Genomic DNA, 15,826 nt, shown 5'->3' on the forward strand with positions numbered 1-15,826 from the left:
TTCTTCTTCTAACTCATTTAATGCAGCTTCAACCGTTTAACGTAGAAACTTCATTCAAACTGCGTTGCGTAGGTCTTACTTAGGACATGTGGGCTATGTATTTTTCAGCTTTGTAACTTTTATACTTTTTAAACTATTAATTAAAAACTACTCAAAATTTCCCCATAGACTTAACATTGGGCTGTGACATCACAATAGAGCCGTTAAGCAATTAGAATCCTATGGCAGGTGTTCAGGCCACCTGGATCAACTGCCAGTTAGCATGTTAGTATGCTAGTTAGCATAACTGCTAAAAATGATTAGCTAGGTTAGCTAAGTAACATGGTTAGCATTGTTAGCATGTTAACATGCTAGTTAGCATAGTTAGCATAACTGTTAAATATGATTAGCTAGGTTAGCTAAGTAACATGGTTAACATTGTTAGCATGTTAGCATGTTAGTTAGCATAGTTATCATAACTACTAAAAATGATTAGCTAGGTTAGCTAAGTCACATGGTTATCATAGTGAGCATTTTAACATTGTTAACATGCTAGTTAGCATAATAACTTGGTTAACATTATTATCTTTGTTAACATAGTTAGCATAACTGCTGGCAAACATTGGAGCCATTCCAACTGTTAGTTATCGTCAACTATCTACCTAAATAATTTAAGCATTTAAAAATTATCAACCTATTTAACTGTTCAGTCATTCCAACTATATTAAACCTTATCTACCAAGCAAACAATTTAACCATATAAACTCATCATATTTTTGCATTTTCATGCACTGTATTTCCTTGAGGAAATGTTTTTCTAGTTCTTCTTCTAACGCAGTTAATGCAGCTTCAACCGTTTAACGTAGAAACTTCATTCAAACTATGTTACGTAGGTCTTACTTAGGACATGTGGGCTTTGTATTTTTCATCTTTGTAACTTTTATACTTTTTAAACTATTAATTAAAAACTACTCAAAATTTTCCCATAGACTTAACATTGGGCTGATGACATCACAATAGAGCCGTTAAGCAATTAGAATCCTATGCCAGGTGGTCAGGCCACCTGGATCAACTGCCAGTCTCAGGCTTTAAGCATACAAACTGGCTCTATTAAGACTACACATCCTGTTCAACTGTTTCCTCTGCCAAAAACTGTTTCAAAATAAAAGTCCTCACTACAATATTTCACTGTTAAATAATTTAAACTACTGAACTTTTTAACTGTTCAGCCATTGTAACTGTTACTTGTCATCAACTATGACTCCTACCCACTGTAGCTAGTTAGCTTGTTAGCATTTTTAGCAAAACTGTTAAAAATGCTAACAATGCTAGCAATGCTAACAAAACTGCTAAAATAATTAGTTAAGTTAGCTAAGTAACATGGTTAGCATAGTTAACATGTTAGCATTGTTAGCTAAGTCACATGGTTAGCATAGTTAACATTGTTAGCATAGTTAGCATTTTTAACAAAACTGCTAGAAAACATTAACTAAGTTAGCTGAGTCACATGGTTACTATAGTTAGCATGTTAGCATTGTTAGCAAAACTGTTAAAAATGATTAGCTAAGTTAGCTAAGTAATATGGTTAGCATAGTTAGCATTTTAACATAACTGCTACCAATTATTAGCTAAGTTAGCTAAGTCATATTGTTTACATAGTTAGCATAGTTAGCAGCATTACCATTATTAATATTTTTTGAAAAAATCCTAGAAAACATTAGTTAAGTTAGCTAAGTAACTTTTTCTTTGTTAACATAGTTAGCATAACTGCTAGCAAACATTAGAGCCATTCCAACTGTCAGTTATCGTCAACTATCTACCTAAATAATTTAACCATTTAAACTATCCACCTATTTAACTGTTCAGTCATTCCAACTATATTAAACCTCATCTACCTAGCAAATCATTTAACCATTTAAACTATCCACCTATTTAACTGTTCAGTCATTCCAACTATATTAAATCTCATCTACCTAGCAACCAATATAGTTTGTTTTTACTCTGTATGATATTTTACATCATATTTTTGCATTTTTATGCACTGTATTTCCTTCAGGAAATGCTTTTCTAGTTTTCTGTTGCTTGCTTCTTTTGTTAATAGACATTTGATGAGGCCTAGTTGAGGAAGCACCCACACACGGGTGCATTCAGTTGATCTGTCACACCTGCACTCACTGTTTACAAAAAAAAGCCATGTTTCCCCATTCAAAAATGTAATACTTAATATCCTTGTTAGTCTCTATCAAAAGCCAAAGCTCTTCACTTGGTGTGAATCAAAGTGTAATCAAAGGTCCTTGCCCAGTGTGAATGCACACATTATATTATTGATATTTTTTAACTAATAATATATATTATATTTATTAGAGCACATCTCAATCACCTGGCCTTAAATACCCAACAAAGGCGTCGTTCACAGGAATATAACCATGGGAGTGTGGGAAATGAGTTAACCAGTTAATGAGATGTTAACAAGGGTACACGTGTGTCTGTCTCTTGGCAACAGATGCAGACTGGCTTCTGAGAACTTGTAGCCCCGTGGAGGTGCTTGTTAGTAACCCTCCCTACCTCTTCACTGAAGACCTCGACTCACTGGAGCCGGAGGTCAAAAGGTCAGATGGTTAATGCACTGACACTCAAATCCACAACCAGTCTTTCCCTCCTCCTACTCATGTACACACCTGCTGTAAACACACACACAGACACACACACACACACACACACACATACACTCAAGCCAAGCCTGATATACATTTCTTTGGCAAAAACAATGTATGAGATAAGGACCATTTTGGTGAGAAAAATGACATCAGATGAAAAGGTGTCAGAGTAATTTCCTCAAATACACATACACACACACACACACACACACACACACACACACACACAAACACTAATACACACTCACAAGCTTTATCTGACAATATCTGACCACCTATACACAGACAAAACATACTATGCATATTCCAGGTTTGAGGATCATGCTGCATTAGATGGAGGAGAGGAAGGAATGTGTGTCATAGACCAGATTCTGGCGCTTGCACCGAGGCTGTTAACTGATAACGGGTAAGCCCTGGGTCATCTTTTGGGTGTGTCTGTGTGAGTCTGTGAGCTTGTGAGCTTGTGTCTTGGGATGCATGCCTGAGCATGAGCGTATGCTCCTCCCGCCTACATTCCTGATTGTGCGCTAGTATTTCTATGAATGCTCTTTGCTGTGTACCTACTGTATCTCACTGACTCACTCCAGTGATGTGTAAACAGGACATTCTAATCCCGCTTAGTCACTATCGCAGGGGCGGACTGGGACCATAAATCGGCCCTGGCATATTTGGCCCAAGCGGCCCTCAAATCGGTCGGGCGCACCTAATTAAATACAAAATCTTTGCATTACCCTTAAATATGCATATATTTTCAACTGTCATGGAGCACTGAAAGTGATGGGCCTAGGCCTCATTGGCTATCACTCTGACTGATCAGAGGTAGCCATGGAGTACATGATCTCCATATTCAAGTAGTCTAGGATATACAAGCAATTATTAAAGAAGAGTTTCTGCTTGAAATCAAAGTATCATTTCAAATTATTCAATAGGCTACATTTAAACTATACAATGCTCAACTGACAGCAGCACCAAACAGTTACTGAAGCCTATGTGTAAAGAGCTAAATTACCTAGATTGTCATAGACGTTAATCACTGTAGGACAACTGAAACAACACGAAATAAACAGGGCTGTTGCTGGAAATATTTTATTCCTGTAGGCTATACTACATTGCTGGTACATTTTGGAACATTATAGCTACATTAACTAATTATCTTTAATGTCTTCCAGTAGCCTATCGTATAGGTTACTGTATATTAGTTGGCTTGTGCATGAATATGACTTGATGTTTTGTAGCCTACATTTCCGTCCGTTCCGTCTACAGTCTTTTAGCCCATCTTTACCATGATAATTAACCCTTCCAAGATAGAACCCTTTCAACGCTCTACTTTGAGAGACCAACCACCACTCATGCCATCGATGTTGAATTTTGGGAGTCTGACGGAAACTGATCAATCTGACCAACAATTAACATCGATTTGACACTCTTTTGCTGTCCGGGGCAGGGGCGTCACTAGACCTTATTCACTGGGGCACGTGCCTTAGTAAAAGTCTCCAGTGCCCCAGTAAAATTCTAGCGCTGCTCTCGCTGGAAACGGCATTCATGAGCGCATCTCCGTGCCTGCTTTAGTCATGACTCGAGCCTGTCACTTACCAGCCAATAAAAAACAAACAAGGAAAAAAAGAAAGGGGCCATAATAGCCAATCAGGAAATAGCACCTCTGTAGCTGGGTAAGATTGAACGCAACAACCAATGAAAATCGTTCACATGATTGTTCCGAGTGTTTCGTTGTACAGTGGAAACTGCTGGAGCTCATCACATCACTTTGAGTAAGTCGTCTCCTGTTTTAATGTTACAACAAATTCACAACTTGTTTGACAGAAAATATGACAAGTTGATCGATGTTAGAGCATCTGTTTTTCAATGCTTAGCGTCAAATTTGTAGCCTAAATTTAGCAACAGTTTACCAGCTTGTGCTCTCTCCCTGACACACACGCTCACACCATGCGTAGGCTGCATGCACACATGCGGACAATTAATAATGATTTACGTATAGTGTAGAGAGAGTCCTGTAAAAGTAGCCTGTACTGTTTGTGAAGCTGTCCTACTGTAAAACTAAACATAGCCTTCTGATAAACTATTCAGAGATGGACATCAGAAAATTCTTCCTGTAAAAGTAGCCTACACTGTTTGTGAAGCTGTCCTACTGTAAAACTAAACATAGCCTTCTGATAAACTATTCAGAGATGGACATCAGAAAATTCTTCCTGAACAGAGGCAGAGGGAGAGGAACAGTGAGGAGGACGAGGGAGGTACAAGGATTGTTGATTATTGTCACATGCATATAGTTACTGGATGTAAGAAATGCAGTGAAATTATGTCTGGTGATAGCCTATTTGTGCATTTATGGGGGGGGGGGGTAGAAATGGGGTTTAGTAGATTAAGTGGCAAGGGCTGCATAAGAAAGGTGGGGGAGGATTGGGATTGGGGGGGGGGGGGGGGCACCAACAAGGAGCACCCAAGAGCAACAGGGGCAAGGAAAAACTCCCTTACTAAGGAAGAAACCTTGGGTAGATCCACGGCTCAAGGGGCTAACCCAACTGCCAGGGGTCTTGGTATGTGTGTTGGCGGGAGGGGAGTGGAGCAGTGACTGTGTGTGTGTGTATGTGTAGTGTGTGTGTGGGTAGGTGGGGGCAGTGTGCTGTAAGTATGTAGAGGATGTGTGTTGGAGAAGATCCTGAAGACAATGTGCTGTGTATGTAGGGGGGGGGGCAGTGTGCAGCAAGTATGTAGAGGAGGCTTACTGTAGCAAGCAGTGTGCTGTATGTATGTGAGGTGATGACGGTGATGATGTAAGTGTGTGTGTTTTTTGTGTGTGTGTTGGGGGGGCAGAAAGGCTAGGCAATCAAGGACATGAGTAGATAGATGGAGGAGAAATCAAAAATAATAAATAAAAAGTTCTATGGAGATGTGCAAAAGTTGGAGATATGTGTGTGTGTGTTTTGACATGTGATGAAATAAGAAAATAAATAAAAGGTCTGTAGCATAGAGAGAGGGATGTAAAAGGGCTAAAAGTCATGTAGGTGTGTGTGTGTGTGTGTGTGTGAGGGGGGGGCATGAGTGCTGAGGAGTGAATGAGTGCAAAGTCAGTATAGTGTGAGTTCAGAGTTCGGATGGCCTGGGGATAAAAACTTCTCCTGAGTCTCTCAGTTCTGGCTTTGTGACTACATAGGCGTCTTCTTGATTTCAGCGGTAGGAATAATCCATTGTTAGAATGAGAAGTCCTTCAGAATCTTTTGGGCTCTTAGGAGTGAGTACTCTTCTGGAATAGATATCTTGTAGAGCAGGGAGTTGAGTTCTTATAGTGCGATAGGTATGATAATTGCCCACATTAACGGTAACATTAACATTTATGTTAAAGTGCCAGTGCTGATGATGAATTATCACCAAAAGTCAATATGAAGGCTTTAGTAGGCTATTTAAGCTACAAAGAACTGCAGTATTGCCAGGATGACTATAGGACCCTTGCCTGGGAGGGAAGTATATCTCAATTTTGACTAAAAAATAAGCTTTCCCTTGTGTTAGTAGGAAAGCCTATTAAATTCATGCAGTGAGTATAGGCCTACTTATGCCTATGTGTTTGGATGTTGCTGGATAGTGGTTCTTACAACAATTGAGGGAGAGAGTGCTGGTCCTACAGTATGACAGTGACAATAATGATTTTGAAGCTTGTAGCCTACCCGTAGGCTAGCCATTTATTTCATATTGCGCGCACATTTATTATTTTTTTTATGTATTGGTAGTTGGGGGCCTGTGCCCCGGTCAAAGCTCTAGGTCTAGAATCGCCCCTGGTCCGGGGTTGCAAATCATTCATTTAGAACATTTAAGTTGCACTATTTGTTATTATAATCACAGCACGGCCTTACGTTATCATAACCACATCATTACATTATCGCAATTAATAAGTCATCATAATCATCATCGTCAGCATGGCATGTCACACACAGCCTACCTGCTCCACCACTGAGTTCTTATCATGTAGCCTCAACTAGGCTCCACTACCTGCTCACTGTCCCTCTGTATGCTTGCTTACAGTACATCCTCGTTCAAACTCAACGAACTTCAACATGTTGCTGACATATGCTAGCCTGCAAAAGGTGCGTCGGCCCACCGGGAAAATGCCCGGTATGCCAGATGGCCAGTCCGCCCATGATCCTAGGAATCAGTCCAGTGAACATATGCCAGACTATTCCCAGCCTACTTCAAGGAATCTAATAGACTAATTCAAGGCATCCGTGATATCTACCATAGGCTGTGTGGCAGAGATAGTTTTTTTGCAGTGATTTTGTGCTGTACACTTCAGTCGAGCAGCTTTCTTCTCTTTTGGGAACCACTAAGAAAAGACAGGGAACCAAAGTATATTGTTACCAGTCACCTAAAGAAAACCTAATTAATAGGTTTTGGTGTTTAATCTGAGAAACTATTAATAATAAATGTGCTCAGTTACCTTGGGCACAGTGCACACAAATATAGTTATAAACAAACAAGTTAAATACAAAAACTAAATAAACAAACAAATGGCACAACAGATAGGAAATGTAATATAGAATTAAAGTCAATTAAAAAAAAAAATAGCAGGAACAGGATAACCAAAAAGAGTACAACCACATACAAAAGCTATAAATACAAATTCTGTCAAAACATAATAGACCATACTCACCAGCAAAGCATTTCATGATTACAACTTTTCGGTTTACCACGGGCTCCAAGGTTATTGTAATTAATTCCAGGAACCCAGAGTTATGTTGAAAAGCAGCTTAGCTGAGCTTTGTATTTAGTCTAGGGGCCTGTAATAAATAGCAGTCTTGAAGGTCTGATATGCTCAAGGTTTCTGTGTAAAAAAGTAGGTGGGAGGAAAGATAAGTGGGTGATATCCTTAAAAGAATTTTGTAAATAAACAGGAACTAGTGTAATCTCGCTGGAAGACTGAGCCCTATGTTGTCCCCCCCTGCTTTTTTCGAAACATTATACTAACTGCTTACAGCTTAAAGCATATTTAGAAGATTTATGTTTCCTTGTATGAGTCATCAAACAACTATGAAATAAAATGTAATGTTAGTCACTGGCTATTTTGTTGCCAACAAGATTGTTTGTTAAAGGGAGTGGAGCATGATATGGCTATTCAGCGTAGTGCATCGGTTGATCTGTGTAGTCCACATCTTTTGTGCCAAAACTGAGCACTATGTAAAACAAGAGAACAAACTGAAAAGAGAAACAAGTCATTTTTTCAGAAACAGAATGTAAACATGATGTAAAAACTCTTGCTCCCCCCCCCCCATCGAGCACCCTGCAGCAATACCATGCAAGAAGTAGGATTCAACTTGACATTAATAAATTGTTAACATCTCAAAGATGTCTGTTCCAGGAAATCAGTGAGAAAGTCAAGAAGGCAGAGTAGGAGGAATAGTCTGAATGCCTGGAGATCTCCCTTTCTTGGGGTGGGGGTGAGGACATGGACATGGATTTGCTCAACATTAGTTTTAAAGTTCTGCTGTCACCTCCTGAAGAAGTAGTGATGTACTGAATGTACTGAAGATAAGACATTTAAAATGTCTTATTTGCTATTGTTAACAAGTAGATCACAGTCCCATAAAACATTTTAAGTTGTTGGATTTTGTTAGAAATGTAATGCAGGGTAGAAAATGCAATGATATTTTTTTGTATTCATATTTAAAAAGATAAATACAGAAGAAATGTGTAGCATAGGCCTGATGGTAAATTTCCTAGTCCCACAGTTATCTGGAAACTCCGTCAGGATGACAGTTAATCAGGAAACAGGCTTTATTCTTTCAATTATGCGCATCAAGGGAGAGACACAAGCTTCACCAATTTTGTTATGCTGTAAAGATTTAGTCAAGCAGTGCAAACAATGATTATTATCTTGAGATGAAAAGCAGGATTGTTTGTTCATCAGCACAGAGTGTGATGCCACTAACAGTATCAATGCCCTTTTGTTACACCCAGTCGAGTCTACCTTGAGGTGGATCCTCGACATCCCGACCTCATCCAGACCAGGCTGAAGGAAAAAGTGATGGGATTGAAGTATGTGAAGACTCAAAATGATTTTACAAATCGGTAAGAGAATGTTATGTTATGCCTGGTCAGAGACACAGGAAAGGTGGGGGTCAATCAATAGTCCAACTCAATAAGAATATGTATGTGGCAGCGAAGTTAACATTACACTATCTGGTCACATAATAAGAGTCTTTCAGTGACCTTGTAGGAGACTCACAGTTTGATAACAAATCCCACTCCTATCAGAGGATACAGGAAGTCACCAGTTTCAACCTACTAATTATGAGGCACAATATACACAAAAATGGAAAATAAAATGGTAGAAAATACTAGCATAGAAATTAATTAATCTCATGCACATACATATATGTAATATAATATTATATGTAAATAAAAATTATTGTTCTAATTGGCACTCTCTCACTTCCGTATTGTAACAGTGACCAGGAACCCAGACCTCAGCAGAGAAAACTGTTTTTTTGGTTTTTTTTTTAATACAACACTCACACAAAGAGTATAGAATTACCAAGGGGCAAAACTCTGTGCCTTCTAACAGAATGCTTCAGTTATGCATTTTTATAATGTGCCTTTTCCAACTGACCTTAATTCTTAATTTGAAGCTGTTTTAATTCTTTGTTGCACAGCAATAACTGCTGATTATCATTATGCACTTTTACCATGAAATACACTGAACGCTAAAACCCAAACACACCATGCTGACTAATAAATCCATGGCAGCTGCACACAAGATTCTTGAAAAGGATGTTTCCGAGAAATGTCCCTCTTTGAAACAAAAAGCCAGTAAATGCCTGGAAGCAGAGAGAATGTGATGTTGTTATCTTATACAGTTCCACTGAAAATTAAGATCCAATAGCCATCTCGCCCTCTCACCATCATCCTTCCTTCTTAAACGCAGAACACACTTAGATATTGTTTATATGGGAAAAGGAAAACAGAAATACAATTTTCAGTAGAAACATGCACTTACAACACCCTATCCCGTCTTGCTTTTTTTGAGTGAAATTTTGTTTTGATAGAGCAAAAAAAACAAGCATATTACATTAAACACCAGAACCGTAGAAAGGAGACGTGTAGATGGAAAAAAAACAATCCTCTCTAGTGAGTCACTTGGCCCAGCCTTGGGAGGCTTCATGCAAAGACATAACATCTTGCTCCCTCTCCCTGACCTCCACAGACCACGCTTCTGCATCCTACAGAGACGAGGAGCAGGCTGACCGGCGGCTGATCAGGCGGTGAGCATGATCAAGAGGAGGGGAGATGGAAAGCCCGAGGAGATATGGGGTTGCTGCATTAGGGTGTGTGTGTTTAGCCTGTGGAGGAATTCAGAATGCAATCTCACTCCCAGGATCCTTCATAAAGCATCTCTCATACAGCACGTACTTATCCTAAGGGTGCTAAGAGAGGTCCGGAAAGCTACTTTAGAATGCTGTACCAGGCCCGGCTCTGGGCAGGTTTACAATTCTCTCAATACATTAACTGATTCGTCACAGAGTGTTACCAATTTGTTTTGAGTTTGGAAGTGTGTCTAGATAATTCTTTATGTGTGGGTCTATGTGAGTGTGTGTGTCAGAGAGCACTAGGCTGTAGGTAATTACTGCAGCCTTTCTCAGAATTGTCCCTCTTAGTACAGTACCTCTCATGGTCCCTGGAAGTGTAGCCCTCTTCTGAGAACCAGCTGGCAAACTGCTCATTGGCTTGCTGGCATGAATACACAAATGCAGCCGTCCTCAAAGCAATGTAGACTTTCACATTGGCTTGCTGTTCACACACTCATTTAATATTCTTTATGTTGTATACTCCCACAAACACATTTTCACCATTACTGTATGTGTTCACGTGTTTAAGAAATGTGAGCACACAAAATGCCGTAAAACAAACAGAATTAGTGATTAGATAATGTGGGAGGTCCAAAGTAGGACAATATCTGCTATTGAAATTACATAACAATGCAAAAAATCTCACTTTTGCAAATATGTACTTTTGTACATATGTACATATACAAACAGCTCTGAACAGTATTTACTGTATTCAATGTCAAATGAAACATGGCTGCTGCGGTCGGTATCCAAAATGGATATGGGAGGAATTGTAATATTTGCCAATAAAAAAAATCACATATATAGCCCAGGTCTGTTAAAATGTCCAGTACCTGAAATTCTAATTCTGAGAAATGTGATTGACATTTTGTTGTGACGCACAACATGGGGCCTGCAATCACACACCAAAATTCATCAATACTGACTCCTATCCAGCCTTTTAATGCATCATCTAGTTTCATGTAACCTTTCAGATTTTTTCATTTACAAATACAGTTTTATTCTTTTTTTATTTTACTGAAATAAAATAATAAGGAAACCTCCCACTTTTCAGTTTTTTATATTGGTAAGATTAAAATAATAGCTTTTTATTTTCAAATTCTAAATTCTTAGAGACAGCCTTACTAAACTATATTTTACTGTGTATTTTGCTTACTTGAATTCATTTAAGGTAGAATGAAGGTTTATGGTGAGATGAAACCTATACATTCTTTAAGCTTCAATAGATAGACAAACTTGTGTTTTTACCTGGATGTTATTTTTAAAGGACCACAAGAAATTGAAGTAATTTTTTGTCATTTACGTCAGTTATCCAACTGGATGAATATATACGACTTCCATTTGTAGAGTTTCAGACAGTTTTATTACAATTCACAAGGATCTCTTTGTAAATATGTACAACAATCCACATGGTGGCAATATTTTAACAAAAAGGATGTGAATCCTTTGCTTTAAAATAGAAATGCATACATTTCAATTTGAAGGAGGGAGAAAAACCAGTGTTGACTCAGGTTACACCTCTCCTAAGGTCTTGGTAGAAGGGAGCAGCTGGCTATAATTCCTTGAATTTGACCAGTCCTACTGTGTCACTGCTGCATGTGCTTTCACAGGTTACTCCTCACACAGTTCAAAGAGTTCTCTTTAAACAGGATAGTCTTTCTTTCTTATCTGTTCTCTGTTCATTGCTTGCTTTGTCATGCTCTCATGCCGCCCCCACCGCCTCCCCTGCCTTCAGCGTGGCTTCATGACGTCACCCGAGGGGTTTTCACAGTGTTGACATTATTAAACCCAGGGGCTGAGCGAGCCTCCATGGCGTTCATCAACTCGTTGCACCAGAGTACCTGCTGCCTCCGGGAATAAAAAAACCCCCAATCCTTTCTGCTCACTGGCCCCTTGTCATGGGGCCCAAGACCAATCACAGCTGGAAAGGGTATTGCTGGAGGTAGCGTAGCAGTGGCCTCGGTAGGGGCAGCTGAGCAGGGCAGGCCACCTGCTTGTTGATGGCGAGGCGGGTGAGGTGTTGAAGGCTGGGAAAGGCTTGGGGCCTGCAGAGAGGCCTTTTGAGTTTAAGCAGCACGGCATCTCTGGCCTCTGGCAGAGGGGAGATCTCGACATCAGCCTTGTCCCTGTCCTCCCCCCTCTTTTTCGTGTCTCTCTGCTCCGCCACCTCTTCTGTCCCGATCTGTCCCTCCTCGGCTGTGCTGCTGCGCCCGGAGCCCACGTAGTGCTGCACCAGGCTGGGGATGTCTGGGAAAGAGAGCAGGCGAGGTCGAGCTGGCGAGCTGGAGTCCAGCCGGAAACGTCCGCAGCTGTACTCGATACGCACATTGGTGGGGCCGCGCTTCGTTCTCACCGATAACGTGAGCATGTAGAGAGGGTGGCTGCTGTCCCGCACCAGGAATGTGCCTTCAGATGCCACTTGCAGCACGGCTTGGGCATCACTTGCGGTCATTCCACCCCAGTACCAGCCTGTGAACAACAACAGACACAATGGCATTGTTAGTCCACGTTATCCTTTTTCAAAGAGTTCTCTTAAAGAAAAGGGCAGGCATTTTGAAAATATCTATCACTACTAGCTAACCATGTGCAGCGACTAACAAATTCATACCTGAGATTTCCATATAGCAGAAGGTGGTTGCTATGGCCTGTAGATCTTTTCGAGGGTCCCACTGTGGGGGTGCGCTGTGGAGGCAGCTCGGGGTCGGCATACCCAGCGGTATCACCGTGGGGATCGGTCTAGGGCTAGAGAGTAAAAGACTTTTGTTAAAAGGTGCACTTACAAAACAAAGGTTTTACCCAATACAAAATGACAGGGTTTTACTGATACTAGCAGCCTTTCTCGTTGAATAGGCTACATAGAATGTACATAGCCTATTATAATAAGCTTAGCCTACTTTGTAGCACGAAATTATAACCTTCATCTACTTGAAAAGGAACTGTTGTAACTAACAGAAGTCTAACCGTAATCTCTAAATTAATCACGTCCACACTTTGACTGCCCTAAAACTATGGCCAAGTGGCACAACAGAGTAATAATCATGTTGTGCGTTATATGCGCTCAATGCGTTATATGGTCAACACAAAGAAACCATAAAAGCGCAAGTCAAATGTAATGACTTAGTGACTTTGATATCAAATGCTAGACTAAATAGTAGGCTATGTTTAGAAAATATTAAGCATATTCATACCATTTCAACGAGTTTAAAGACAGAGTTTAACAACAGTTAACGAATATAAAATGCATAGTTGCAGAAAACTTACCTATGAACGCAAAGAATCATCATTTGAAAGGGGAAGGTTGAATAAAATTAAAAAAAACACCCCCGGGTATTCTTCGAAAACTCCTTTCCGTAATTTGGATTTAATGTGTAACTGAGAAATTCTTTGTCCTTGGCAGAATAACTGCAAACCCGAGTCGTAAGTGACAAGAATGTAACCTATAGGCTACTCCAAACACCAAGATACAATGTTTAAAGACAACGATAATGTAGCCTACAATTTTAAAAGACCGAGCTCCCACTTAATGTTGTTTTCGGGTGAATGTCTAAGTATTGCTGCGAGCTCAGTTGACAGCGCTGTAAAACAGGTTGCTTCATGTGGCTTAGTGGGTTTGGCTTGTCGAATTCAGCTTTGTTCCAAGAAGAGATTTCTCAGAATCGTTCGGTGACGCCACTGGCCTCGCTGACGCTTCTTCATAAATGTAGCCTTCTCGGTGTGCCTGCCCGACAACATTTTGGACAACAACATTATTAGACCATATTCTGGGTTGTGCGTTTTAGTCACATTAAAATGTTAGTTTTTAACATGCGATTTGCTATGGGTAGAGGAAGAAATTGCCCCTGCGTTCCCTCCATGTCCCAGTGGATCAGTAAATTCGCTTGAACGGCACATAGATTCCAAGAAGTGTATACTTTCCAGGAAAGCGGTGGGGGCAACAGCCAATCCGCGACTCCGCTGCTTGCAACTCCGCCTCCACCGCCCGATGTGCCTGTAATGTAGGCTAACTAGAATTCCGGGTAGATCGACGAGAGCAAGCGGACCACGAGCAACACAATTACTCTCGCGACAATGGGAACAAATGTGGTGTTATTTTGAATGCGCTTACTTGGTGCTTTTCAATTGCCCAAAATTGCCCAAACCGACATATAATCAAAGTCATAAAACAATATTTGTTAAGAGTATATTTGCCATAAGAGTTAATAGGCATATATATAAAGGTTTACAGCATTAAAGAAAATGTGTGCAGTAACTAATCAACCCTTATTGATGTGCAATCTCTAAATGACTCGATTTAACCTCATCGTGCTCTGGAATAGTGCCAGGGAGATGAGCCCATGTCTACACAAATGTTATGTATATGCACCATGTCCCTGTCTGTCAGATAACTAGCCTACACTGCCACCACCTGGCGTCAAAAGATACTACCATTTGCATTAAGTATAAAAACTTGAACACAGTCTGTTCTAATCCTTCTGATAAGTCACTTTCTGACATATACCCATAGCAAATATTCTGACATAAGTCACTTCCCGTCTGGATTACTGCTACTCTCTCCTCTTCGGCCTCCCTCACAAATCCCTCCATAAACTTCAACTGGTCCAGAAATCAGCTGCCCGCATCATAACGAGCCTCCATCCACCACATCACTCCTGTCCTCCAACAGCTCCACTGGCTCCCAGTTCAGTTTCGTATCCAATTCAAAGCATTCAGCTGCTCTGCTCCCCATCTCTGGAATTCATTACCACCCCAACTTAGAAACATTGATTCATTCCCCCATTTCAAATCACAAGTCAAAACACATCTGTTTAAAACTGCCTATTCCATTTGTTGACAATTGCTCTGCCTTTTTTCTGTTTTATTTATATTTTTATTATTATTTTCCTCTGCTTTTTAAATGTTTTATGCATCCCTGTATGGTGTCCTTCAGTGCCAAGAAAGGCGCCTTTAAATAAAATGTATTATTATTGTTATTATAAGTGTGAAATACACAAACACACTCAGGGAACCTTTGTTGCCCAGAGAAACAGGAAATCTAAAGTAAGGCCCCATGTTTTTAACTAGGCCACTTATTTATTTAAGGCAAGTATTTTGAATCAGGAGCCAGGCTATTTATGCGTTTAACTTTACCTTGCTTTGTTATGCTTCAATTTATTTGAATCTAAAATATCAGCCTAAATCAAAGATTTCATTTCAAACTAGCTTTGGGTCCATATACGGAACTTTGCTGGTCTGGTCTTGTGATTCCTCTTCAGAAGTAGGCGTATTCTGCTCAAAAAAATTAAGGGAACACTTCAATCATACACTGGATCGGTACTCTGACACTGTTTGGTTCTGAGCACAAGTAAAACTTTTGAGGCAAGTGTTTTGTGAATGTAGTTTGAGAATGGAGAAAAGGGTGGAAGGTTTTTAAAAAATCTGTTTTAACAATTGTGGAAAACTACATTCACAAAACACTTGCCTCAAAAGTTTTACTTGTGCTCAGAACCAAACAGTGTCAGAGTACCGATCCAGTGTATGATTGAAGTGTTCCCTTAATTTTTTTGAGCAGTCATAGCCATTTGAGCCATGAGTGTTCCCAACAGATATTTCCTCTAGCCAAAAAAAGCTATTTCGAAGCCTTATTTACAGTTTTTTCTGATTTAAACTATTGGCTGTTTTTGTAAAACTCTACACACAAATAAGAACCTTTCACCAAATCAGCAAAACATTGTAGTTCTCTTGCAAAAGCTAATAAACCTTGCTTAACTCTTCACACCTTCGTAAAAATGGCATTTTCGTATCAAACAGTTAACACAAGCCATCACATTAATAAGCACACAATCCGCTAACTACACACTG

The 15,826-nt window shown here is 39.9% G+C and overlaps 2 protein-coding genes across 4 annotated transcripts in view; one reads left to right on the plus strand and one right to left on the minus strand.

Moving 5' to 3' along the window:
- The window catches only part of hemk1 (HemK methyltransferase family member 1), a 47,631-nt gene that overhangs the window by 14,326 nt on the left and 17,479 nt on the right, over nucleotides 1-15,826 (plus strand). For 2 of the 3 annotated variants that reach the window (XM_042090908.1, XM_042090907.1), the window contains exons 8-11: nucleotides 2,483-2,588; nucleotides 2,947-3,042; nucleotides 8,601-8,711; nucleotides 9,847-9,904. In XM_042090908.1, the coding sequence (XP_041946842.1) occupies nucleotides 2,483-2,588; nucleotides 2,947-3,042; nucleotides 8,601-8,711; nucleotides 9,847-9,886 (353 nt within the window). In that variant the 3' untranslated portion in view covers nucleotides 9,887-9,904. Of the gene's footprint in view, nucleotides 1-2,482; nucleotides 2,589-2,946; nucleotides 3,043-8,600; nucleotides 8,712-9,846; nucleotides 11,250-15,826 lie in introns of those variants that run through there. The other variant, XM_042090909.1, reaches the window with a different exon arrangement.
- cish (cytokine inducible SH2-containing protein) lies at nucleotides 11,333-13,867 on the minus strand. The gene is made up of 3 exons (XM_042090917.1): nucleotides 13,250-13,867; nucleotides 12,597-12,730; nucleotides 11,333-12,457 (listed from the first exon to the last, which is right to left on the minus strand). Exons 1-3 carry the CDS (start codon nucleotides 13,270-13,272, stop codon nucleotides 11,904-11,906), a joined length of 711 nt encoding a protein of 236 aa, XP_041946851.1. The 5' UTR covers nucleotides 13,273-13,867; the 3' UTR covers nucleotides 11,333-11,903.

Source organism: Alosa sapidissima, chromosome 4, assembly GCF_018492685.1.
Source record: "Alosa sapidissima isolate fAloSap1 chromosome 4, fAloSap1.pri, whole genome shotgun sequence".
Taxonomy (NCBI): Eukaryota; Metazoa; Chordata; class Actinopteri; order Clupeiformes; family Clupeidae; genus Alosa; species Alosa sapidissima.